At 49.9% G+C, this 27,544-nt stretch overlaps 1 protein-coding gene across 1 annotated transcript in view; it reads right to left on the minus strand.

The window, feature by feature from the left end:
- CASZ1 (castor zinc finger 1) overlaps positions 1 to 27,544 on the minus strand; it is a gene marked incomplete at its 5' end in the record, with an annotated part of 92,730 nt that overhangs the window by 26,772 nt on the left and 38,414 nt on the right. Inside the window, 6 exons of the mRNA XM_082329162.1 lie at positions 501 to 673; positions 3,232 to 3,396; positions 5,473 to 5,563; positions 10,419 to 10,487; positions 13,322 to 14,162; positions 21,790 to 22,359. Coding sequence (XP_082185288.1) covers positions 501 to 673; positions 3,232 to 3,396; positions 5,473 to 5,563; positions 10,419 to 10,487; positions 13,322 to 14,162; positions 21,790 to 22,359 — 1,909 coding nt within the window. The remainder of the gene's footprint in view (positions 1 to 500; positions 674 to 3,231; positions 3,397 to 5,472; positions 5,564 to 10,418; positions 10,488 to 13,321; positions 14,163 to 21,789; positions 22,360 to 27,544) is intronic.

The following is a 27,544-nucleotide window of genomic DNA, read 5'->3' on the forward strand; positions in this document are numbered from 1 at the left end:
AGTTCCAACCAAAACAGCAGCTAAAGGGGACAAAAGTACAAACTGTGCTTTCCTATTCTTCCCAAGAACATGAGAAATCAATAGAAGAGCATTTGTGTACCGGAGGCAGAGTCTGGCCCTGAAAGGGATGAGCTGGCTGACTGTTGGATGGGGAGAACTCTAGCATGGAAGTGCCATTAGCAGTATATTAATGGCCTACTTCAGTCGAACTCTGAAGAGCACTGCGATCTCTTCCCCACATGATCCTAGGATGCATTTTCTAGTGGGTATGCATTCCTCAGATCACCTCAGATCACAATCCTGCCTTCAGAGTGGTCTGTGGCAAGATCCTAGAAATCACATCTGCCCTGAGCAGGAGTTCTCTCAAGAGCAGTACTGAGAAGGTCACAGCAGGGAAAATCAAGTCCCTGTGTATACTCCTCAATTTATGACTTGGCAGAAGGAGGCAAACAGATCACGCAACTCTGAGGCAGGATTCCTCCCCTTCCCTGCTGTCTCACCTGCAGTGAAAGTGAGTGGTTTTCTGCCCGTAGAACTGGCATTCCACAGTGCCGCAGTCCTCCGTGGCACGGAACCGCTGAAACCCGTCGTTGATGAGCTGCGTGTTCTTCTTGTGAAAGTTCTCATGGGTCATCACGTCAGAGGTGCTTGTATAGACCTTGTTACAACCCACCTACCCCAGGCCAGAACAGGGAGTCATCAGCACAGCGTTTTAACAGCCTACCATTATTACCAGCAATAATAAACACAGCAGCAGCACACACACATTTAATAGTTCCATTTGTGCACTTCTCCTAGGAGTATTAAGTCATCACTTTAATTCCCAATCTAAAGACTGATAGAGCAGTTGTGAAAAAAACCCAACTCTCTGGGCATGAAACAGGAAGAAAAAAAGGGGAGGATGCAAAGGGATAAAAGATCAGCCACAGATAAGCGTGCCTGCTTCGGGAGGCAGTAAGCAGGGTTCCTGCTCTTAAGGAGAAAAGAACACTGACAGATGCCATTACTTTTTGTTATCTTGGAGCGACATTGAACGAAGTAGGACTTTCATGTATTTGGGGAATAGAAAATTGAGTGGGAATGAGTTATCTACCTCTTTAGTGCTTCTGGGAGGTAAGGCAGGGTGGTGCAACATGAGGCCAATCTTTTGAGCTTGTAATATACGGGTTTCATTCTAGCAAAGCATAAACCCTATGTTCAGCTGATCTTAGCAAACCGGTGACTTTTTTCCCCCGTCACTGTTCAAGACTACCACTTCAATAATTTTAAACTCGTGCAGCAAATGGGAATGGTGTGACGAGGACGGAATGCTGAAAACCTGCCTTCCTCTGGGTAAAGCGGGCAACTTTGCCATATTGAGTAAAAAAACACTGGAATCTGAAAACGTCCTCAGCCCTGCTGAGGGAGGATTTTTTTTTCTTTTCTTCCCTAGCACAACGTGTGCCAATGCCTGCACCATCTCAGAAGTGAAGAGAACGAAAACACCACCTCTTAGTTCAGCCCAGGTTGATTCAAACAGGCAATAACAAAACCCATGACAAATACCCAGAAAAAAAAATAAAAAGGATCTCCAGCTATTTCCAATATAAAAGAGCTTCTCTCTCTCTCTCCGCACTGACACCTTGAAAAAAGACAGACCCTGCATGGCATTAAAAAAAAGAATTAAACAAAAACCTCCTTAGGAATAATTTGCAATGCAGCTCTTGGTGCTAAAGCCTAAAAAAATGTCAGTTTATATAAACAACTAACTGAATTTTATCCACACCAATTATGGACATAAAGAAAAAAAACCCCGTGAGATGGATGGCACAAATTCTGCCATTTAAGCAGTATTTTCTTTAATTGGGCGTTTATATTCAGACACCTTTCCTGTAAGACACTGCTTACATGGGCATTATTTTACTGGAAGACAGTGGGCACAGGATGGAATTACCCATATATAGTTGTGTAAATGAAGGTCTCTATTCTAACTCGGAGTGACTTAAAGCTGTGAAACGCTCCTTGTACTCTAACAAAAAATTAAACAAATCCCATCCTGGTCAATTGAAGAAACTAAACAATCAATATTATGGGAAGCATAACGGAAAATGTCCTCAAGAGAAAGTCACATGAAGTTCCCAATTTATCAAATGTTGTAAGCACATGCTTAAACCAACCCCTATTCAGGACAGTACTTGAGTGCATGCCTAACATTTAAGTATGTGCTTAAGCCCCATTGACTTCAGAAAGCTTACCTGACTTCAAGTTAAACATATGCTGAAGTCAATCTCAGCAAAGCATTTAAGCATGTGATTAAGGCCTTGTGACTTTAACTGGGGCCTTTAACTGTTGGGACAGGGCAGGCAGCGAGATCTGAGTTTTCAGAACAGAAAAGCTTCAAGGGTTGCCCGATTATTGTTTGTAACTACAGCACATGCTCACGGCAATGGTTTAGGCAACAATTCTAATGAAACAAGTACACATCAAACCCTCTAATCTGAAGAACGATCAGGGTAAGACCCAAACAATCTGGTGTGTCTGTGTCTAAAAACAGCAAAGGCGTCACAGTTACATCTATGCGGCCACTCCAACTCTGGTTACGCTGCTGTTGAAGCCTGGCTGGTTCTTGAAACAAAGCTCCCAGCCTACACCACAGACAAGTAAACTCCAGTACCACTGGTGAGGAGATGGAGAACCAGGGGTGTTAAGCCTAGATATGTGACGTTAAAGTTTAATTACTTTAGAAATTGATTATGGAGGAAATTAACCCAGTGGTAAAGGGCAGATGTGTCACAGAAAAGTCTGATTTCAGGGGAGTGACAGATCAGATTTGGGTAGAGGCAGTGCAGTGGCATCGCAGAGAGGTCCCTGAATCTCAGAGAACGGGACTTGTTTGAACAAGTGAAGTCCAAGACTGTGCGAAAACCTTGAGACCTGCTTTGCCTCACTGCATGCACAAGGCTTCTAAGAACAGAGAACAGTGCTTCCCTTCGCCCTTCCCAACACTTGGCACGGCAAGTGCAGTGAGGACAGGGCAGAGACTCTTCAAAGACAGGCCCGAATCAGAAGTGAGCAAGAGAGGCTATCAATGTCACCCCTTTGCCTCAGAACAGCCCCTTGCTCTCTAACAACGAAGTGCTGGGCTGCCTGAACGCAAGAATCCTTTCGGTCCACCCCAAAAAGGACACCGCTCAAACAACGGCTCTTCATTTGCCTCGTGTGCTACCACCTGCTCCCCAGTCCAGCTGTTACCTGCATGCAGTGGTAGTGTGTGCTTTTCCCATTCAGGTGGCAGCCATGATAGTACACGCTACAGTCATCCAAGGGGCTGAAGCGCATGAAGCCGTGCTGGAGGGAATTATCACGTTTCTTGTGCATGTTGTAATGCCGAATCACATCCTGTTTACTAGTGAATCTCTGGAGAGATACAGAGACAGACAGTGAGACACACGTGATGGGAGTGGGTGAGTAATCCTGAGGGCAGGGTATTTTTTTGTTCTTGTTGTTAATAAACTTATGGTACCAGGAGTTTGAAGCTCAGCAGCTATCACCCCAAGAGAGTCAGATTAAAGAGGAGTTGTGTGCATGTATCTTCTTGGTAAAGGGAAAGTATCTACACATGAAAAGTTGTAAACATGACACTGGGGTGATGCCCAGAATATGCTCCCTGCAGCTTTAAGACTGCAATTCTTCTAACATAATTTTAGCTGCTACTATCTCAAGAACTGCTATAGTTAGAAAGCAAACCAGTGAACTAAACAGCCTACAAGAGAGTAATCCAAGCTTCCAGATCACTCACTGTAGTGGTTAGCAAGACACTGGCTGCCACATTCATGTCGGACTAGAAACTGGGAAAAACACTCTGCTCTTTTATAGTACCTTCCCATTGTAAGTCTGCTGCCTCCCCTACAAGGTAGGATGGCTTTATTAGGAAAACAGGGACACACAACTTTCTTCCAGTCACAGAAAAAGATGGTAGTAGAGCTTAGAGCTAAATCTGCATGACCAGAATATCCTTTTCATCCTCTACCTGCTTGAAGTAATGAAGGGGTACCCCACTGTCAGAGCAGGCTAAGTGCCTTTAAAATGAAGCTTTTCATTTCTATTTCCCACAGACATCAATATTTAACAGTGAAGGTGGGAAAGTAAATCTGATTTTTTTTAAAAGAAATCAATATCCATTTATTTTGAGGAGTAATTGAAAAGGCCTGTATTCTAATGTTTAACAACTTTTCTAGTCTCCCTCATAGGAAACAAATGATTATTGCTTCCACTCTTTCCTCCTATAATATCAATCCTGATCAATCTCGTTGGTATTGGCACGGGAATATATGGATATAGATTTCAACAGGAATCCCTTGGAGGCTGGAGGTATGATTTCCCAGGGCGTACATACAGGATTGCTATTGCCAATCATCGTTAATTTGTGCCCGCTTATTACAGAGCGTTACTTATTCTAAAATATATCTCAGCCATAAAATAATTTGCATTTTAAAAAGCAGCCTAAATCCTTATTCCCTGCGAGACCAGACAGCTCCTTTGCAAGCAGCTTCCAGACTCCTTAGGAAATAATCATGAGGCCAATCATAATAATAGGGTTTTCTGTCTTTCCATCCTTTGTGTTTCTCTCTTTCTGGTGCAGAGATATCCATGTCACAGTTGGGACAGACTCATCTCCATTACCAAATGCTGGGCTAGGAGGACCACTACATGCATCCCAGAGACAAACTCTCCTTTGATCACTAGAAACCCACAGTCAAGCTCAGCGGATCCAGATCAACTTCCTACGCTGTGGTCAGACTCATTCCTTCGAGACCCAAAGGTCTCCTGGGGTAGAGCTGAAGTTGTGCCTGATGCACAGTAGAGGCAAACTCTGGGATTCCCACTCACACACACGCAGCCTGACCACAGAAATGGCAGTGTCAAACTCTCAGACCTAGGGAGAGGGTAAACAAACACAGCACGTGACTCGGCTGGCTTGACGTCGCTACCCTGGCAGTTCTCCCAGTCATTACAGCATCGCACATGCTCCTGCCCCCACGCTTTCCCCACAAATCCCGGACTGCTGCTGGTCTTATTGGGTGTTTTGTTGCAGATACCGCTGCTACAGTGTCACTCGGGCAGCAGGAGGGAGAGAGACAGACTAACAGATCAGCATTCCCTAGTTTCAGGCACAATTTGTAACGCAGCAGAATTTATTCTCTTGGTTTCACTGATGTACATCTGGAGTAGTTCCCACTGACTTGAGCTGATCTATATTCTGCTCCTTGTTACAGCGGTCTGGGTTTGGTTAAATGGTGTTAGATTGGGTTAAATGGGAACAAAATAGGATTCGAGTAAGTTCAAAATGTATCTTGCCCTCTTTCAGAGGGGAAAAGTGAAGAGGCATGTGTGTGCGTGGGGGAGGAGAGCACAGGAGGACACACGTCTCCCCTGGGTGGTCCCCCTTTACATTCAGGTAGCTGTGCCGATGACTTTTTACAATTCTTTTACCTGATAGTTGCACTCCGGGTCAAGGCAGTGGTAATGTTCTCGATACTGGTATGCACAGTGTATATGTCCACAGTGCTGACTGCCAGAGAACCTGCAAACATGGGAGGAGGACGGAAGAAAGAAAGGGAGAGAGAATGAAACAGCGTCCTGACAGTACTGCCTATAAGCGAGGTACAAATAAAATAAGTCCCATTCCTGCTTTCATCCCACGTGTTTATGGCATTAAACCCCATCTCCCTTATCCCCTCCAAGGACGGTGACTTTCCCACCTTCCTTTTCTTATTTGTCACTATTTAAAGGTGCTTCTTGAGCAGGATCATTCAGGTCTTGTACATCCCTAATCTGTCTTTCCCTTTGAAATTCATCTCCATTATCTAAGTTGCTTACTTGGGGAGGAGTAAGAAAGGAGGGTTCCTTGAATTAAATACCATACAATTCTAAAATTCTCATGTGTGAGTTCAGATACCACAGCAGTGAGTTTCAGAAATCTCCCATGCCAGAAGGACACAAATAAACCGGTCAAATACGGATTCTAAATTTTAGGTATACGCCCATCTAGTAGGACCTCAGAAAAGCTCAGGCATTCATTTGTTTGTACGAGCTATGTCTCAAGACTTTTTTTAATCACAGTATGGTGTCACACTACAGAGAAGATTGCAAACCAGTGGATTAGATGGTAAGCCACAGATAGAAGATGATCATGGCAAGATTATATAGGAACTTTCAATAAGATAGATCAATGGAAAGATAGGGGAGATGGATCAACAAGAAGAGAATGAAGCACTACAGGCAGACCATCTCGGCCCGGTGTGCACATCTCCCATGCACGACAGCCCTGCTACTCATTATTTTCCGTGTGGATACAGTGTTTGCTCACAACAAAAAACAGTGCAATGCAAAAGAACAGGATTTTCAGCCCGCCTCTGAGTGCAATTAAAAGTAGGACACAAGAAGCAACAGCCAACAACATGCACCTAATCCATTTCTGCGGGCCACCACTGAGCATTCCACAGGGCAAATCTGGAAACTCCTGACATACAGGGTGGAAAAAATCCCAGAAAGGCCATACAATATCTACATACAAACAGACAGTACATGGAATGTATTGACAGACAGACACATCAGTAACTGGCAAAGGGGGATGATCCAGTAGCGGGCTCATCAGTGCAATGCACTCTCTGATGTATATTCTAGGGGACCCTGGAAGAGCTGAAGAGCTTGAAAGGGAAAAGCAGTGGAGAGAAGGGGACTCAGAGGGGAAACATTCAAAGATAAAGTACCATCTGCTCAAAGGTTCCTCAAAGGTTCCTCACGTCACTTAGTGCTAAACACAGCAGGAGTGCATATGATAAAGGGCATGGGAAAGAAACAAGGAAGGGCAACGGGTAAAAAGGAAAAATGAGAGGAGTGAGGGTGTCCTGGGGCAATCAAGGAACAGGGCAGGAGGAGGGAAGGTTATGGATCATCATAAGGTGATATACCGCTAAATTACAGGATAGAAAACATCGGGATGAAAAGCAGTACTAAATAAGGCATTTCTGAAGCACAGTAAGGAGGAGGAGGTCAACTGTGGAGACGGCAGGGCCTCTAGGAGATGGAAAGGGGACTTAATTGACAGAAAAGATAGACATTGCTAAAAAATTAAATGACTTCTTTGCCTCAGCATTCACAAAGGGAGACAGGGACAGATGCCAGGAGCAGACATGCCTTTCCCTGGGGAAGGAGAAGAAATACTGCAGGAAATCAGGATCACGTCAGAACAAGTGATTGAGAAACTGGAACAAACCTCAGCAGCGGAGAAGAAACAAACCACAAGGCAAACAGCAAGGCTGGCTGCACAAACAAAGGTGTGGAACTGAAAGCAGAGGAAGCGATTCCTGCTCAACACCTGGGCAACCGTGAGGCTAGTACAGGGCACGGGCAGCAGCCTGAGTCACCATGGCATTACCCAGGTACCTGCAGCTCTGCAGCAGATCGAACCAACTGGTCCTGCTAGTCCAGGGCTTTATGTCAGCAGCACCACCACCAGCAGCTTTAAAGGAAAGAAATTGCTCTGGGGAAAGCTTCCTCCCTATTCCACTGATGAGATGGGGAAGAGAGAAGACCGTGGAGTGCAGACCAGGCAGAGGGAAGAGGAAGATAAAGACCTTGCTGACAAATATACACCTTTGAAGCAAAGCAGTCCACGATATTATCGAAAGCGAGGATGCAAAATGACCAGAGGTGCCAAGTGCGGTAAAAGAAGGGCCAGACACCAAAGAGATCTGACTGTACGGGATGAGTTACCTGAAGCGTCCTAGCAGGAGTAACTCATGGGCTTAGCTTTAAAAGGAACAGCTAAACAAGCACTCTAGCACTTCAAACGCCTGCCCTGCCCTCCACGTGCCGCGGAAAGGTGTGTGCGTGGTGTCTACAGCGCAGGAAGGGAGAGGCAAGTGTTCTACCAAACCGTGCGCTTGGGGAAGGAGGGAAGCAGCAAACACAGCACAAAGGGGAAATTCTGCTCTTTCAGCCTGTAAGGTTAGGCTCCTAAAGGGTTATTATTTATCCTGTGTTTCTTCTGACACTTGAAACAGTTCAAAGCTATTAATTTTTAAAGCACAGCATCTGTTTAGCTTTTTCATAACAGGAAAGCGTACACACCACACTTACACGCATACACACGCGCACATTTACATGCACATACTCTAAGGTACATCAACACCCCTCTTAATTTACATGAACGTACCCACAATTTCCATGCACACAATCAGACACAAACACGCACACCTGAAACAAGTGAACTCACAGACCTTTTAATCACACTGATACGCAAATCCAAACTCCTAAATTGTCCATACAGGCACATAGATTCATTTTCACAAGAACAACCCCCTCCCCCTTCCCTTACTTTAATCGGTTCACTTTTTTTTTTTTTTTTTTGAGCCAGAAACAACTAGTCTTGATCTGGCAAGAGTTAGGAAGAAAAACCAAGATAAATAAATAATAATAAAAATAATAAATAAAGAAGCATGCTTAGAGAGTGTTTACAGACTCATTACCCTGTAACGATGATGTGAAAGAAGGAAGAAAAAAAAAACCCACCCCAATTACAAGGGGGGAGGAAACCCACACAGAAATAAATATTTAAGCAAGTGCTGCCAGAAGCACCATCTGCTGAGGCACTAATAATAATAATAATAATTTTTTCTGTGGTCTTTTTTTTTTTTTAATTATAAATATACGGGGGGGGGGGGGGGGGGGGAACAACAACCCAACCCAAACTAGCTAAGTAAGAGGTTTTGTTTTGTTGTGTGAGAGAGTGGATTATCCCTGGGCAGCTTTTGGCAGTGGCTTTGGCAAACTCATTAAGCTAATTATGCAGTACAGACATAGAGTGTCGTGTCTCTCTCCCCCCACCCCTTGATTTTAAGGCTTTAAACTGTTTTTAAAATTGTGTGTAAATTGAAGGGAAGTGGCTGTGCTGCCAACGGGCGGCTTGCGGAGCTTTTTAAGCAGGATGTGGTGTCCCTTAGCTATCTCACAAGCCTCCCTCAGTTACCTGCCTGACCCAGGGGAAGGGGCTTGCAGAGCGCTACAAAGAGTGGATGTGGGTGAAGTGTTTATACAGCTCTCTGCTTGAGAGGGGAACTGCGGACAGAAAGGGTGGCATCTCCTCTCTCACTGCAGCCTCTCCAATTTCTGCCATCTCAGCAATAAAAGCGTGCTGCTCCTTCTACCCCATGCAAAGATGGGCTTAAACGCCTGCTTTCCTTCCTATACTCTCCCGGGAGGCAGCGAGTTGCCACATGCACGAGCGGCATTGCTGCTTGAGGAGCTGCATGCGGTGGTGCAGCCGTCCTCTCTTCCCATGTGGTCTTCTGCCCCCTTCTCCTACATCAGGGATTTGGGCAAAAGGGATGGAAGGGAAACCACCTCTCGTTCCACTCCCAGCCAGGGAGAGCACTGTGCCCACCCTTTTGCCCTGCTGATGCGCCAAGCTTTTCCCTTGCACCTTCCCAGCAGCTGACTGCCTCCCACAGAGAGACTCCGTAGACTCTGGCAAGGTGGGAAAGCACAGTACACATTTCCCTCCCCTCTTGTTAGTAAGTGCCCAAGTGCTGGTGGGAACCAACCCTTCAGTTTTATCTCTGCAGAGAAGTGTTTGCTTGCTTCCCTGACTGGCGTCTTTCTGTATACAAGGGGCTTTCAGAGTGAGCTTCCTCACAGTACAGGTGGAGGATTCAACAGGCCAGGGGCAAAGGCTGATGGCCCCTTTACACCGTGAGCTATAAAACAGGCAGGTGTTATGCTATAATCTCCTCTGTCCCTCTGGCTCTCATGGCATTACTCACTCTGTCTCACCACAACAGCCCTGGGCTCCCTCTCAGCATCGCTCATTCCTGACCTAAGCTTGCCCAGAGCTGTGAAAGGTGCCCTAGTCTGCACCTTATTCAGTGAGGGTTTCTTATATAAATGAGCTGCAAAATATTCTAGGATAAATATCCCACATTGATGCCAAGACCTGCCTAAACTCGAGTCACTTGTGAATTCCTCCAGCCTGCATTCTCAGAGGTGAGATGTTCTCTGCTTGCCTCCTGCAGGCACTGGACATGGTAAGGGAAAAAGGCTGGAGACAGAACAGCAATGGACAGAAAGAACGACAGTCAAGAGACAGCGCTCCCATTTAAATCCCAGACTTCTGCAGTGAAACATTTTTCCACTATTTGTCACAAAGTCTAACAGCTCTGGGAAGCCAAGCATGCTCTTGGCATGCTTGTACACCTCTCACAGCTACTGCTCTCCCAAGCCGGGGAACAGAGCATGTACAGATGCCAGAGGGAAATGGAAGTGCCAATGACTGGTTTAAACACTTGATCCAGATGGACAAGACCTCATCTCTCCCACCACCATCCCACCCTCTTACTTCCAGCCCTCTCCCCAAGAAAGTCAAGAGTTTTGCCTACCTGGCAATATACTTCTGGTAAATATTTACGTCTTCGCTGACAGCTGGTTTGTCAGTGGGTAATCCGTTCCTAATGAGAAACACACAGGGCAGAGCTGGTTAGCAGGCAGGCACAGGGCACACGCTCAGCTCCTTGTTTCTCTCACGCACCACTGACACATCAGGAGAGAGGGCCCATGGAAGAGCACCCAGCAAAGACACCCATGGGTTTAACCTCCCTCCCCCATACCCTTCAAATCCTGTACCTTCTTTTCCTAGAGAACCATACAGTCCGCCCACCACCCCTCCTGCACGCTCCCTCTTTGCAGGACTCAGTTCAGTTTGTTGGAGACACTGAGAAGACCAACCATGAAAACCTGTTTTTCCACAGCAAAAAACTAAATACCCATAATACAAACAAGTGATGGCCACATGAAAACAAACACCTCCCTGAAGCACCTTGCGACGCTGCCCTCGCACGCACGGAAGGGCCATTGAGACACGTCTGCCGTAGGCTCGACTGTGGGAGAAGAGTCTCTGTGCTTCACCCATGCTGTGAGCTACTGCACATTTCCCATGGCCAGCAGGCACAGTGCACTCCTAGCCGGTCCTGGCAACGTGGCTACAGCCCCCTGGATGGGGCTTTAATTGCCTCTCTTTTCACACAGATACCCCAGCTCCAATAGACAGACAGGGCAGCAAAGGTATTTATGTATCTTAATCAATGACAAAACCAACCCAACTGCACCAGCTGTCACAGAAGCCTGGGTTACTTAGCATCATTAGGAAGCAGACAAAAATTACATCCTCAGTGAGTTCAGCAAGAGGAAAAAGAGGCACAGGGCCAGGCTCCAGCCCACCGAAGAGACAGTGGCATACCAACACAATGCCAGGCAGGCTGTACGTGGTCTTCCTTCTCAGTTTTGCCCCCACCCAACCTCCTACTCACGACAGCTCTGTAGCCTGGTTTACTCAAGGACACTTTCGCACAGAGTTCACTTGAAGTAGGTAGATTAGTTCAGGGCAGGTTAACAGCATTAGATGTTAGAGAGTTTAAACCCACAGCTAGGGTATACGTGCATATGTGTGAGAGTAAGGGGTAATTCCTGCCAGGTTATTTGGTCCCAGTGGGGACTGCAAATGGAAAGCCAGGTCCCAGACACCACAGTTAGCACTTCCTCCACCAGCACAACTAATGGGCTGCTTTCTTTTATCAGGAAAGCCTGTATCTGCAGCCTGAAGGAGAAGGGACCAGAGCCCCTTCTGTACTCCAGTGTGTGATCAGGACACTGGGAACTGCCAGGTTGAAGGCCCTGGTCACCTCCATTCCTGTTGCAGCCCCATCGTGATGCCCCAGTCGAGGAAGTCCTGTGGCTAGAGGAGGGATCACCACGGTGCTGCAAACCCACATCAGCAACTGGCAGGAAATGAGCAACAGAAAGGAAATCAAACTGGGATCCCAGTGCAACCCCAAAGCAGATGAGAAGAGGCTCACGGCCCCCCAAGCACAGCTCTAGGATGGCGGCTGAACTCCAGGCAGCTGAGCGTTCTGCAGACTCTTCAGGCACAGAGTCCCTGGCCAAGTCACCCACCACAACAAGGCACTGTGCCTACACGAATATTTACACCACAGTGTTTTTTAGTAATAGGAGTCCCTGCCTGCCATCTGGAGCACATACAGGGTTCATCCTGAGCGGGGGCCAGATGCAAATGTTAATAATCCTCTGCCCTTTCCCATACACCTTAACCAGAGAGCTCCCAAATCCGTCTGCAGGCAGTTGGGAAATGACTGTTTCACATGGAAGACAGGTATCGCTAGCTCTGCCTTCCAGGTGGAGAAACATGGAAAGCGGGGGATGCAGACTTGCCTGAGACTGCAAAGAGCATCCGAGTGAGGATTCAGCCCAAGGCCTTCTAGATCCACATATTAAACACCAAACAGCCTTCCTCCTTACCAGAGGGCAAAGTAGTAGGGTGCGTGTGATGGCATTTGCCACCGAAGTGCAGGCCAGAGGTCCTAGACTTACTACAAATGACCCCATGGGATTCACAGCTCGCAACAGCCCCAGGTCCACAGTGAGAAACAAATAAGTCCAAACCATGACAAGAAAGCAGAGAAGTCCCTCCCTTCCTCCCTGTTTGCAGCCTCAAGTACATATGTAGCTTTTCTACAGCTACCACCTCTGGAAGCCACACTAAAAAGTAATCCAAGGTTTGGCAAGGCCTTCAGATATCTCCATTCGGTCAATGGCATCACTGCAGAGATTGCCAGTAACGTATGTGTAGGAGGTTATTAGTGGTAATTGGGCTAATGAGTTTGCCCAGTCTAAGGGGTAATTGAATCACCTCTATTTGTGTAAGGAACAAGCAAATTGAGAAGACGCAGGCCTGGCCCCACAGAAGTATGTATATGCCCAACTCCTATGAAAATTGATGGGAATTAGGCACCAAAATGTCTTCTGAGTTCTGGGACAAACAAAAAGCCCCATCTTGCTAACAGTAAAGTCAGCAGAGTTTTGCCATTGACTTAAATGGAAGCAAGAATCAGGTTCTCCTGCAGACACAGCTGGATGCCTGGGGAACCAGCAGAAGGAAAAAGTCAAGTAGTTACAACCTTGACCTTAGAGTGCTGACAGCACCATGTTCCCTCATCTTTCATTTTAACGTACGAACCTAGGAGCTGGTGGGCTCTAGATTCACGGCTGTGACTGCTGATGGCAGGCCAGATCCTTAGTGCAAGTCAGATAAATAGAGATGTAAGGTGCAACAGTGGAGCAGATGCTCCAACAGAGAGCAAAAAGAAACATCACATGAACAGTACAGTATTTATCATCACGCGAACTGGAATTGCCCACTGATCCACACACAGACTTTAGGTATGATCCCCCACTAATACAAAGATAAGAAAAGTGGGAGGACACTTACTTTACTGTAGAGACTGTTCCAGTTGTGATGGAGTCTGTCTTGGAGAAAGTTGATTTCAGGTACTCAGGAGTGTTGAATGGCAACGAGACGGACTGCTCCGGCCCAGCCACAGGAGTGCTGCTGGGGGTACTGGCGAGGGGAGCAGGGGCCAGGCTGGGTGTTGGAGCTTTTACTGGAGTAAGCTTCTGAATGTTCCTCACATCATACTTGGAAGGCCGGCCTACCTTGCCTGTCTTGAAGGCGATGGCTCCTCCCATATCTGGGCTTCCTTCTCCAGGCTTGAAAAGGTGCAAGTACTTGACATTTTCTAGGTCATACTTGGAGGCCTTCTTGTAAGTGTTGCCATTTTGTGGCCTGATGCTCTCACCCGTCTTCAGCTTCTGAATGAAGAAGTCATATTTGGAGGCCCGTGACATCAGGCCCTGCATCTGGGAACTGCTGGGAGAGGGCAGCGGCAGGATGGTGGCTTTGGTCTCCGTCAGCATGGAGGCATCTGGACCTGGCACCCGAATGGGCTGTGCCAGCACTGAGGAAGTTTCTTTGCCCAGCTTGGAGCCCAGCTCCTCAGATTTGGCCAAGTGCATGGGCCAAGAGAGCTGCTCTCCAGCTTTCAGTTTGCGGATGTACTCCTCATACTTGGAGAAGCGGGCTCGTTTGCTCATGGCATCCTCGCCAGGGAGAGAGGCAGCAGTCGCAGTGGCCTCTGAGGTAGCAGCATTCAGCTTGTCAAAGCTGATCTTGCGGGCCAGCTCATCCCGCATGTTCTGATCATCATAGCCGAACATGCCCAGGAACTCATTCATGGTGGTGGCGGCATAATCTCGCAGCGAAGAAGCTTCCCCTACAGAGAACCAAAGTGAGAGAGTCACGCGAGGCGTCGATTTTTCTTCTCCTCCCATACCAGCACTAGTAGAGGGGAGGGGGAGTAAGGGGAGAAGGGAACATGATCTACTGACGTTTGGCTCACTTGTTAGGTTTTACGACTCTTAAATTAATTTGTTTTAAAAAAAAAAGTAATTAATACTGGGGTAAAATAAAAAGAGTTCATCAATGCCAGGAAAATCAATTTCCTAAATGTTCTAGCCGATGGCTTTTCAGTACATTAAACAAAGTTTCATAAATGTCTCTGCACTCTTGCCTTGGCCTAATATGAAGAAAAAGTAATTTTACTGGAAGTGAGACCAATGCCAATATGCCGAGGTTTGTACAGTTCTGTCCTTGTGTGTGTTTGTAAATGGAAGGAGGTGCACAGAGGACAGACGGCAGTGTGTCTGCGTGTGTAAGGGGGTAGAACCACGTGAGATACGCTATGTGTGCTGGTGAACAGCAGGGCTGAGAGCAGGCAGGACAGCGTGGTGTGGAACGAATAAGGGAGACAGGGCAAGACAATGTACGGGGTGGAGCAGGAGGAGGGCAGAATGGAAAAGCGCAGAGCAGAGAAGGAAAGCAGCAGAGGTGGAGATGAATTGAGGTGGGGGAAGCACGACAAAGGCTATATGCGTGAGAAGCTTGGCAGTGAGGACTGGGGGGGGAAGGAGCAGAGGAGAGAAGGCAAGACAAAGACAGGATAGTTTTCCATAGCTGTAGCAGTCCTTCCCTTCCCTGTCAATTCTGCAAGATTTCTTTTCACCCAGCTTGCTCCCTTCCTTCTCATGCCCAATGACTGGAGAGCTACTACTCTCCACGTGAAAAGGGGCCACAGTTCAGCAAAGGCTGTGGAAACCTCCAGGCAGCCTCCTGAGCAGCCAGCAACAGCTTCCAGTAAGACCAGGAAAGGGAAAAGTCCATGCAGGTGCAAAATGGATAAGGAACAGCCTTCTCTCCATCAGGATCTGGACTGAGGACAGAATGAGCTGTGTCCTCATGTGGGCTCCAGAGAGGGGGAGAAAGCCTGTTCTGGGGCATGGGCTGGGGAAGGGGCAGGAACGGCCCTGAGTCTACCTGAGCGTGATCACGGGGAGGGGGAATCAGCAAAAGCTGTCCTTCCTTGGGTCTCTCCCTCCCTTCCTCTCTCCCCTACTCCCTCAGGCAGTTTCACAGGCCACCAGGAGGGGAAGAACACACATCTGGAGGTCACCCAATATCATTGTAAAGGAGGAAATAAAGATTGCTCTGACGTGCCAGCTTGGACTCATTTAGGCTTCAGTCTGACACAGCGCTCCTCCTCCTCTCCCTCTTGCTTTCTCCTGCAGAGTAAAGATTTACTGTGTGCAGGAGTCCTTCAAACCTCCCTCGTCATCTTTTCCAATCACTCACTCTAGCTCTCATGAGCAAGCACAGTGGTTCACAGGGAGCCAGCACACGCAGGTACATTGGCAGCAGAATGGAGGTTCTGGGCACTGGGTCCAGCTCAAACCAAATCAATGCTACCTTGAAACACAGTGGAAAAGGAAGGCACCAAGACATAGCCACAGAACCGGTCAATAGATCCAAAGCATGGAAACAGACCCCTAGGATTTGGGGGATCTGACAGCCAATGACGCCATACGCACAGGCATGCACAGACATGAGAGCATTTCTGCACGCACAGGACCCAGTCAACGAGCAACGTCAAAGTTCAGTAGCCATCAGCTTCCACAGACCAGTTTCCACTGGACTATACGGAGGAAGAGACTGCCTGCAATGGGCACTAAAACATGCAAGACCACGAGGGTCATATTCCTCTTTCAACATTGCCCGGTATAGCTGTGTTCACGTAGCAGAAGTGCTGCGGCACTAGTTGCCTGTGTATGTGGTATGTAAGAAAGACGATGCAAAGAACGTGCCTGTAGCCTGCAAGCAGAGGGACAAAGACACATTTGCTAAGTGCTGGGATCTGGTTTAGCCCAAAATGACTTTCCAGTTCTGGGCGCTTAGGCCCAGCATCCTGCATGGGATTTTGGGATGCCTGACTTCAGAATAAACACCCTGTTAGTTACAGAATGGGTGGCACTGCCCCTGCAGCGGCTGGCTCAGGTTGTAGCTTTTTGTCCTCACACAACCTCATGGGTTGGTATTAATCTTAAAGGATGTTAAATGCAGAATCACACCCCACAGTGTCCAATAACAAGACTTGTTAGAAGGAAACCACAAGGAAAGGCTGTATTACTCCATCCTCAGAGCTGGGATCATTTCATCTGTGCTTCCCCACTTGGCCCTCTCCTGTGGCCCCTCTAACACTCCACCAAAGCCATCAACTTTATCTTTCACACACAGACATATTAAATAATTTCATCTTTTTTTTAAGCAGTTCTTTTTACCTCTTTTTCTCTCTTCTCCACCTCCATTTCAGTGTAACCCTATGACCCAACATAAGTGATTAAACCCATGAAATCCCTACTGGGTCTAACACTTCCCGCTTTCTGTTAAATCTGCTTTCCCTGTTCTGCTTTCCCTCTCTTTTTGGACCTGTAAAACAATCCCCTAGCCTCCTTCACGATGCCCTGACTTCCAAGCACTGCACAGAAGAACTCTAGCCAGCCTATGCCAAACTGCAAGGGGAGAAAGAATACCACAAAGAGGATCTGATAGGAAATTAAACTATTACGTGTGATTTTTACTGGCTTTAACAGCTGCCCTGAAAGCCAGCCAATCCCTTTCCTTCTTTATCCTAACCTGCAGCACATGAAACAAGAGGGGAGACCCTCTTTTTCAATGCCACATCTCAAATCGGTTTTACAAATCCCAGCTTGGTTCAGGCCCCACAGACATTACAAATCCAGAGAGGAGATTCAAGGAAACCTAGTACTTTAACACTGGAGAAAATGAAATGTTGTAGGAGACCAGCTCCTTTTTAAACTTCTCTCATCTGCACATCTGGTCTTGGAAAGCATCTTTGGTACGCATGTGGCTAGACCCCAATTGGTGCAATTAGATGCGAAACCCAAGACCATAGGAAAGGGGGAGTTTTCAGACCTTTTTTTGAGCTTTGCAAAGTCTGAGCTTGAGTTCAGGTTTCACTAACCTGAATTTAATCCCCTCACCCCCAAAACACCTTGTATTCTGCTTTTCCTTTGCTCAAATTTGGTTCCAGATGATCACAACACCCTCCCTAACCAACAGCTTTGCCAGCGCTGCTCAGTCTTTCCTCATCCACATTTGAGATGAAACCCTGGCCAGTTCTCACTACTCGCTGCCTGGCAAGTACACCTTCACTCATCCCAGTATGAGCCCACCAACACAGCCCCTAAAGCCAAGACAACCTTCATTTATTTGCACAGGCACCTAACCAGAAGGCTAGAGACCCTTCAAGTGGAGGCACCTTACGGAAGGGAGCTGTCTCACCACAAAGATGGTAGAGACCCAGCCAACTCATTTCACACACACTTTCAAACAACAGGGAAGAGGCAATTATTATTACCTCATCGACAGAAAACCCTCCCCATACCCACACGCAGACAAAAGTGAAGCAGGACAGCGGCCGGGAAACAAATCCCTGTGAAAAGCGCCCAGCCTGGGAAGGCACAGGAAGCTTTGTCCCTGGGTCTTCTCCCCCCTCCCCTGCACCGCATTTTTTTCTCCTTTTCTATGTGATAATAAAAGGGCTCCTTCTCCCCTTGCCACTGCTCTCCATTTGTGGGCATTGCCAAAGAGCAGAGATCTGTGTGTCTCAGAGCAGCTATCGTATCACAAAGGATCCGAAGCTAGCAAAAAAGCGGCTAAAAATAGCCTGCAGCAGCACACTATATATGGATGGAAAAGCAAAACAGCCCAAATGGAGCGCAAGGTCTGGATACTGGGGGATGGGACATCCCAGCCAGGGCTCCGTCCTTTATTCTGCTTGGGAGGGAAAACATGTAGACTTGGGGGCCATAGGATAACGAGCAAGAAACTGGCACTTATCATGCCTGTTCTCCCAAGTGGAGTCTCCCCAGGAAATTATGAAGAGAAAACCCCCCTTATTGAAAACAGGGCCAATATCCCTTAAGAGACTTAGCCAACAGGCTAAGAAAAGAAAGGAAAACTTTGAAAGCTTGTACAGGGGAAAGCTCCTGGTGACTACTTTAGCCCACGATGTAAGTAACAGGCAGAGTAAAGAACATGGGACTGTACAGGAAAATCTCCCTGGGTATGTGTGTGTCAGCGAGAGATTGTGGAAAGGGATCTCTGTCAGAGACTGTACTGGGAAATCTAAATGCTATATATAAATGTGCGTAGAGAAGTATGGGTCAGCCAGTGTGCAGGAGAGAGTGCGTGAATGAATGAACAAACATCTGCATGTCCAGATCAGCTTCTGACACCCATCTCCTGACAGACGCCAGCTTTGCGACTCCTGAACGTGTTTCCTAGCTGTACCAGAGAGGGAGGCACATGAGGCAAGACTGAGCACCGACTTATTAGTCCCTTGTTTCCAAGGGGTGGCTCAGAAAAAGAAACAGGGAAGCCATACATGCACGTTTCCCATCTTGTTTCAAAGCACGAGGATTGAATAGCATGGACCAAGTCTTTGCAAACTCCTGCCTGATGTACAAGCAGCCTCACTGTCTGACCCTGGAAGGAGGCAAAGGTGGCAGGGATTTGGCATTAGACTACAGGAGGTGCTAGTGGAGGACACGAGCATAGCTGAAGTCCCGTAAAGCAGGCTGTGTGTGTACACACCAGGACTCCGAAAAGCAGGAACCCTTCTCAGCCCCATGTAATTCAGATCACTTCCCCACTGATCAAGAAAGCCCAGCTAGATGGAGGATCTGGTCTTCTGTGTGGCTCCTGCTTTTTACCCAAGTTTCCAGCTGATCAAAGAAGTAAAGGCTCAGTTTTAAATGCTGCTGAGCACTGCCAGCTCTGTACCCTCTATGTCGGAGAGGGAGCAATGGGTACTCAGAACCTTGAAAGCCAGGTTCCTGTGATGACTCCCCCGAAGCCGCATTGACCAGAAGGGCAGAGCTGTATTCCTCTCCTTTAATCTGCCTGCCTCCTGCTACCCCCCAACTCACAGGAAAAAAAATCTCCTTTTTGGTATAGGCAGTTCCAGATCTAACTGGAATAAACGTAAGTTGCACCCAGTAACACCAGGTCTGAGAGGACTCAGTGATGAACAGCTTAAAATCCATTTTCTCGAACATTGACAGAAAAAGACAGAAGAGGAAAAGAACTTTGTCCTTTCCAAAGCAAGAAATGTTTGTTTGTGCTTTCCAGGGAAATGTTGCAAAGGACATTTACAGCAGGGCTCTTGAACCTGGCGCTGGAGACCCGGCAGCAGGGCTGCTCGCAAGCCAAGCCCCACGCGCGCGTGTGAGCTGGACCCCGCGTGGGCCATTACCTGCCTTAAACATAAATGAGTCTTCAGCCCCCCATGAATGCTTATACATTTCTGCATAGTCCTTTGACAATACAGCCCTACAAAGGCGTTTTACTGAGCACTTCAACCCCAGTGAGAAACCCCAGTTCCTTTTCATTTTCACCACTTTGGTAACATATTTTTTACATTTAAGTTCCCCTCGTTTTAGTTTTCGTAGAAAATAAAAGCTGTAAATGTGGTGGCGGGGGGGGAGAATTAAACTAAAACCGGAGTCCAGGCACAATCACCTTGTGTCTGGGAACGACAAGGGCTTTCCTATCAAAGGAAACTGAAGGTCACACTTTTCCTCATTGATCTTGCAATGTTTGTTAATTACTCTGTCACTGATGTGGCGAAGGATAATTAAACAGCTCTGTTTATATCTTATATGCATAATTATGTGCGCTGCCACTGAACTCATGAAGACTAGAGAATGTGCCTCTCCAGAAGGGGAACGGACAGACGGAGATGAGTTTCGGCTGCATTATTAACAGGAGGAGGAAAACACGCACACACAAAAGGAGGAAAGTTCGATGGATTCACAAAGTGCTGAGATCAGGGGAGGGGTGTGTGCAGGTGCAGCAGATTAGGGGGACATCTTTCAATTACAGATCCAATCCAGCTGAGAGACAAATTGGGGGAGGGAGCTGCTCTGCCCTAATGGAGAGAATTCAATTTACCCTCAGCTTTTACCAAGGCTTAGCACTCATGCCCCCCAAAATCAATCTGGGGGGAACTTGGGCATCAGAAGTGAGAAAGAAATTCAGCTGGAGCTTCCCCTAACATGTCTTGCTGAATTCAGCTTTTGATTGAACCACAAAAATAAGGTAGAAGCTATCTGAAAATAAAAAAACGCACACACAACCTGGGGGCAAACACCTTGCAGCTGCACGCAAGTCAGCATCCCGGACCGAAGCGGTGGGGGGCCTACAGGCTGGGAACCGGCAGCTTCACCAGCTGCAGCCCGAACTCAGGGTGTGCCGCCCCATGGCAGCGCTGGGGGCCGGGACCCCATGCCTGCCTCGTGAAGGAAGCGATGCCACGGCGAGCGGTAACCCCTCGGCCCCTCCGGCCGGGATGGGGGAACACGCAGCGGCAGAAAGGGAACGTGATGCATTACGTGCTGGACGGCTCTGTTACCGGCTCTTCCTTGACACCCAGAAAGGGGCACCTGCACTGGTAGGGCCGCCGGGGATACGGGACGAAGACAGGGAGCGTCGAGACAGCAGCTCGCTCCAAGCGCCGAGCCCCCGAGCAGCAGAGGGCAGCGGCCGGGCTCGGGGGGTCCCACCCGGGCCTTGCCCCGGCACAGCTCGGCCTCCCCCGCGGGAGGGGGTCCCCTCCCGCCCCTTCCCCCGGGAAAGCCGCCGCCTACCTCCTGCCTCCCGCCGCGGCGGCCGCTCCTTCCAGCACCTTCGCCCGGGCCGGCCGCTGGCGGGGCCGCTCCCGCCGCCCCGGGCCGCCGCAGGCGCAGCCCCTCCCTGGCGCCTCTTCCCGGAGCCGCCCGCGGGCCCCGGGAGCCCCCGGCTCTCGCCGGTCCTGCCCGTGAAAGCCGGGGGACGGGGCGGCCCAGCACCTCTGCGGGCAGCTGGACTGCGGCGTGCAGCGGGTTGAAATGCACGATGCGCTGGCTTCCCCCCTCCAGCCCTGGGCTCCCGTGGTCCACTCTGCTCTCGGGGTTAATTACCAACGTGTAAGATGCAACGTGTGGGCGTGAGTGTGTTTACACAACCCTGCTTGCAATGCAACGCGCTGCAATGCACTGCACAGCTGGTGCGTGTGCAGGCGTACGCTGCAGAATCCACCGGGGATGTGCTGCAAGGGCACTCTCTGCTTCCCCCGCCATGCAGAAACGGATGACCGGGAACCCAGCACGCCCCACAGCTATCTCCATCGGAATGGTGTGAAGGAGTCTGCGGGGGGAGACCTACTCTACCAAGGGATCTAAGGTCTGGAAAGAGCCATCCAGCCACGTCCACCCCAACAAACACCCCTCTCGGGATGGGGAGGCTGGAGCAGAGGCAAACTCAGCACAGACCCAAGAGCAAAATGCCAGGCCTCTGCAAGGGGATTGGGGCTTTCACCCTCCTCCTTGGCTGCCAGATGCAGACAGTACCTGGCATGGACACGCAGCAACAGCTTCATCTGTCCCACAGAAAATGCAACCGTGAGGCTGCCCCGGACAGGGAGGTGGAGGGGGCAGAGGGCTTACCTGAGGTGGTTCCTCCCCCCAGCTTGGAGCCTGTCTCGCCACTGGAGGACCGGTAGGCATCGTCCTTCGAGGCCGGCCCGTCTGAATCCCTGTCATCCAAGAAGCTGCCATCCTGCGAGCCCCTCAGAGCGTCCACCTCGTCCCCGTTATCTTCCTCGTCGCTGCAGCCCTTGGGCTGCACCATGTAAACCCCTTCGGGGGGCACCTCCGCGCTCTCGGCGCCCTTACATTCCTTGCCCTCCGCTCGCCCCAGCAAGGGCTCCTCGTTGTATTCCCCGTTCACCCACTTCTCAATCACCTCCCTCCTTTTGTCCTCCTCGATCTTCTGCACGCGGCTGAGTCCATCTGAAAACTCCGTCCCCAGCTCCTTGGTCCCAGGCTGAGGCAGGTCCTTGTTGCTGCTGTCCCGCTGCGGCCCCTTGTCCGCTCGTGCCTGTTCGGCTCCCCCGTGGTCGAAGACGACCTGGCGGCTCAGCTTGGCACAGATTGCATTTAGCTTCAGGCCGCCTTTGCGCTTGGCAGCCATTGTGGGTTTTCCTGAGGTTGCGTCAGTGCATATAGTTCTTTCAGCTGGAAAGAGAGAGGGGAAAGAAGCAAGGAGGGGCATTAGTGGGATCAGACAACTTGAACCCAAACAGCAAACGGCTGGTCCCAACCCAGCAGGCCTTCAGGCATGGCCAGCGTCATCCTCTGAAAGGTGGGACTGCCGTGTTTCCTAAGCTTTGTGTGGAAGCCCAGCCAGGAGAGCCCGGTGAGAGGCATGCTCTGAACCTGCTGGTACCAAAGGATGCCACTGGCCTCAAGAAAGAGGCACGTATTTATGCTGGGACTGAACTGGGCTCAAAAGGCCCCAAACATCTCAGGCAGGTGAACATGGTATGGACCAGCCTTTGCTCCTGGCTCGGGCAGGATATGAAATCTGTTAAAAGCCTGACTTGCTCTCTCCTTCAGACTGCAGCACCATTGCTTTTAGGTCCCCAGCTCCATCCCAGATGCACTGGCTGCCAAAACCACACCAGCCAGCAACTGCACCCAAGCACACGCAGCAGAGAGAACAGCTTCCCAACCCTAGGGACGCTGAGGAATTCACTTAATGGGGTTTACGCATAGTCTCAGAGAAGAGAACCAGTATGGACCAGAAAGAACCAGTACAGAGGACAGGAGCCCTGGCAAGTGTGTGCCCCGGAGCACCAGACTGGTGTGTGGCCATCGTATGGGAGAAAATCGCGTTGGGTTGGTATCAGTTGATCAGGCTCCTTTGCCTGCTCGCTCGCGCACTCGCTCTCGCACACACAGGAAATTCTGCTCTCACACTTCCCAGCACAATCAGCTAATTAGTGTAGGTTTGTTATTTTAATGTAGTTTATTCATATGTGACAGCTAGTAAAGGAGGGGTAAGAGAAAGTGGGGGGAGAAAGGAAGAAGGTAAGGTCTTAACTTCAAGGTCACGGAGAATCTTGAACTAAATGGTCCCTATCACAGAGTCACTTGCATAATTATTGCACCAACAATTAACAAGACTCAATCACAAATAAAAGCAAAAACTGATTCTAAAGCAGCTGCATTGTCTCATTTCCCCCTTTATTTATGATACCTCCGAGAAACACCCAGACCAAGAAGGCTTAAAGGTCCCAAGGCAAGAGACGTGCACACAGCCTGGCTCTTCCCCCAGCGTGCAGCGCCGAGGCAGATGCTCTGCGTCCCAGGGCTCAGGAAGAGCACCCGGTAAAACGCCTGCCGGGGACACACACCACTAGAGTGACTGTGGGGACGTTGCTGGAGGTCTCTTGGACTTTATGTTGTGCTGAAAGAGGGGCCCATCACACAGAGAGCAAACAGAAACCATCTCTAGACCTCGAATGGTAAGAACAGGTTCCTCCATTGCACAGGAGTCCCTCGTGGCAGCTCAGCCCACACCTCCCTGTCACCAGCACAGAGGTGCTGCTCCACAGAAGCACAGTGAGATTAATCAGACCCCCTACGATGCATCCAGAAGCCATCGTGACAGCCCCTAATCCCATAACATGACAGCCCAATACAAACAGACTGAAACTTTAGACCTGCTGTCCAAGAGCCAGAGAGAGGCTGCTTAGCGTAAACTCCTGACAGCTTCAGACACGCTTCCCTGTCAAGGACTGCAAGAAAAATAACCCCCCAACAAATGTATCAGCCCCCCACACAAAGGGAGGCAAAATGTACTCCTCCGCTTTCCAAATGCATGGCCCCCCAGCACTAACACCTACGTGCAATCATGCTTTCACGAAGGGAAAACACATGTTGCCCCCAAACACGTACCTCCCCATCTAGAAATTATAGCTGTTCAAGAGCTGTGTGTATGCACTGGCACGCTCTATAAATGTAGTCATACACGTAGGGGTTAAAAAGTCCCATCTCCCCAAAATACATTCCTGTACATTTCCCCACGCATTTCCCTTTCACACATTCCCCAACACACGCACACAGTCCTCACGCATACAGATGGGCACAGGCAGACGCCCATGAAGCTGCAAAAGTCTCCGTGTGCTGGCACCTTCCCTTCCCATCACATTCCCACTCTATTTAGGGCAGAAAGCGAAGGCCCATCCTGTGCGCAACTGGTACCACAGAGGGAATCTCAGGAGGCTGCTGTGAGCTCCAGCTGGAGCCCGGCCAGGACACCTACAGCTCACGCCTGTATGCTCGGGCGAAGGGCCAGCAGAGCCTCGATGGCTGCAGGTGGTTAGGACGGTGCCTCCCGCGCGGTGCGGTGCCTGCCCAGGGCTGGGGCACTGGGTCAGCATTGAATCACCAGCGCCGCTCTCCCGAACGCGGCCTGGTGATTCCCCCGTCCACGTTCTCACGATACCCAGCCCTGCTTAACTGGTGAGATCAGCACTGCTCGCAACTGGGAGGCAGGCACCCGGCAGCCCAAATCCCCGCTGCCCTCCCCCTTTCTGCAATGAGGGCAGGTCCCATTATTCTGGTCTGGAGGTGAGCAGCCAAGTGCGTGCACCAGCCGGCAAATGAATATATAAATATTTATTCAAAGGAAAAGAGGAACAGACGTTCCCGAGGCTGCACTTGCCGCGTACGCAGCAACACCAGGGAGCCTGCAACTTGTCTTCCATTCCTGTTCCTGCCTCCTTCCATCTTGCACACCCTGGCTTTGCCCCTCTGCTCCCCAGCTTCTGCCCCCCCAGCTCCCGCTCTTCCCCTCTGCATCTTTCCTGTCCCTTCTCCTTGTGTTTGGGATTTTTTTTTGAGCACAGCAATGCCGCTCTTTAACATTTTGAGAATCTTTTCCTAAGGTTTAAGTTAAAAATAAAGCAAGTTCTGAAAACGTACCTTTTCCCTGATCTCTATAAAACTAACCCTCCCAGAGACCCTCCTGAGATGGGACTTGCCCTGTCGTACCAGGACTCTTAGGTATCTCCATGCCACCTACCCAGGTATGGCCGCAGGAAATCAGAACTCCCAGCTGCTTCTGCTAACCTTGCAACCAACTCCCCGCAAGCCTGGACACATCATTGCATCTTTCCATTGCCTTATTTCCTTGTCTATGGAACGGGAGGGACATTACCTATATCAACGTTTCTGTTCCCCTGTTCCAGCCTGTCCATTTCAAAAGTAGAAGGGAAACCTTTCGTACAAAGAAACACCGAAGATGGCCATCAGGCTGGAAGGGGCCAGAGCATCCGTGTTTCATTCACTCGGGCAGAGGGAGAGGAATTGAGCTGCTGAATCAACCCTCGTATCTGCCCGAGGTCGGGACTGCCAGGCAGGGAGAGACCCCCAAAAGCCAGGCGGAGGCTCCCTCCCCCCAGGCCGAGCTCCCCACCCCAAATCACCCTGCGTCTCCATCACACTGTTTAAAGATTCCAGGCTAAGTAAACATCCCCCTTCATTTTCTTCGTCTAAATAGAAATGTTTTGATTTCACATCAATCTGAGGAAGCCGTTTATAACCTAAGCCTGTCACACAGACTTTTCATCTCTGCCCAGGACAAACTCTCCCACATGCTCTATTTACACTGAGCGCTTCCTCTGGAAACAATGCCACCAGGAGTTTACTCCGCTCGCCCCCTCCCCACACCCTGCGAGGAGACACCGGCTCCCTCCGCTCCGCACCCAGCCCCGTGGCATCCTGAGAGCAAACCTCCCTTTGAGGAAGCGGTACGGCTTGCTGCGACCAGGCCTGGCAAGGAGGAGGACAAAACCCACCTCGCCATTTTGCTGCCTTGTCACCCCTTGAACTTGCTGCCGACCAGACCAGGTTGCTGCCCCCACCACCCGTCTTGTCCCCGTGTGCTGCCAGCGCCTCGCGTGCAGCCCCAGGCTCTCTCCCTCCGCGCGGTCCCCAACACAGCCCTTTCTCACCCATGAACTCCACAGTGGGGTGCTGCCAAGGTGGGCACGGCTTAGCTCTGCTTCCCCTCAAGGGAGAAGAGGGGCTACGGGGGGCTGTACTGTGTGCAGGAATGAAGGGCTTTGCAGTGTGGCAGAAATAGGGCATCCCAGCCGAGGGGGAAACTGCGCTGCAAAGAGAAAGTCTGGCTTTCCAGGGAAAGGAAAAGAGAGCCAAAGTCTGGCTTTGGCTTGGGGTCAATGAAGAAACGCACCCCGGTAGAGGGGAGAAAGGGTCCCGGCTGTGAAAAAGGGGTGTGTGGGAGCTGGATGAACCAGCTGGCATGGGTGGAGGAGACGGGGCCCTGGCTGCGGGGCGGGAGCTTACTGGTGTGGGAAGAGCTGGGGGTGCAGGGGGGACCCCCGCCGGATGGGGCAGGGGCTGAGGAGGGGCAGGAGGGCCCGTGCTGTGGGGAGAGGGGTGTTGGCTGGGGAGGGACGGCGTGCTGTCACTTCAGAGGGCCGGGTACGTCGAACAGATGGAGCTTTCATATTCCTATTGAAGAGTTTTAAGCCCAGCTGAGCAGCTCCGTTCAAGAGGGAGGTCCCAGTGCCAGCTTTCCAGGAGCTGCAAGCTCTCATTCGATTAATTATTAACGGCATTATTTGGGGCGGGGAGGGGGAGGGAAGGAGGGCCAACATGCTGCACAGTCCTTTTCTTTTTTAACCACTGTGGTGCAAGCTTGACTGGAGAGACTTCAGTCTGCCCAGGAGCCCCAAACAGGGAGGGCAGCACGGCTTGCTGGGGCGGGGGGTAAGGATGCTGCATGCTGGAGCCTCTGCACACTTGAGCTGTGGTCCCTAAGATAGAGCCAAACCTTCACAGCAGAAGGCGGCTGGGGCGCTGGGAACACGCTTCCCCGGAGCAATGCCCTGGTGGTGCCCAGCCACATGCCGGGAGGAGGCAGGGAAGGCAGCAAAACGCTCAGCCCCTTGCAGAAAACATTTCCCCTCCAGCACGACAACTCGTGCATTATCCCAGGCAGGGCCAGGGCAAAGGCAGCAACAGCCCAGGCATGGCCCACAATGTGTGAGAGTGGATTTAGTGTGTATATTTTCCCCTCTTCAGTTTATCAATAAAACATTTTATTGCTTTTAGCCCAGGAAATGACCTTGGATTAGTGGATGCTGTCTCTTCTGGCTGACCTTGGGGAGTTCACAAAGGCTCTTTAACAACCTCCTCTGCCCTGCAAGCATGGATCCCGCCTGTGCGTGTCTGCATGAAGCCGGGGAAAGCCCTCGGTGCGAAAGCCGGACCTGACAGGCTCCAGCTTAGCACTGGGCAGGGAGGAGAAGGAGAATCAAAGACGTGGGAGGAGAAACGAAGCGAGCAGTCAGGGTGTCCTTACGGAAGCGCTGCCAGCTATGCTCCC

This window comes from Platalea leucorodia, assembly GCF_965183815.1.
Source record: "Platalea leucorodia genome assembly, chromosome: 17".
Taxonomy (NCBI): Eukaryota; Metazoa; Chordata; class Aves; order Pelecaniformes; family Threskiornithidae; genus Platalea; species Platalea leucorodia.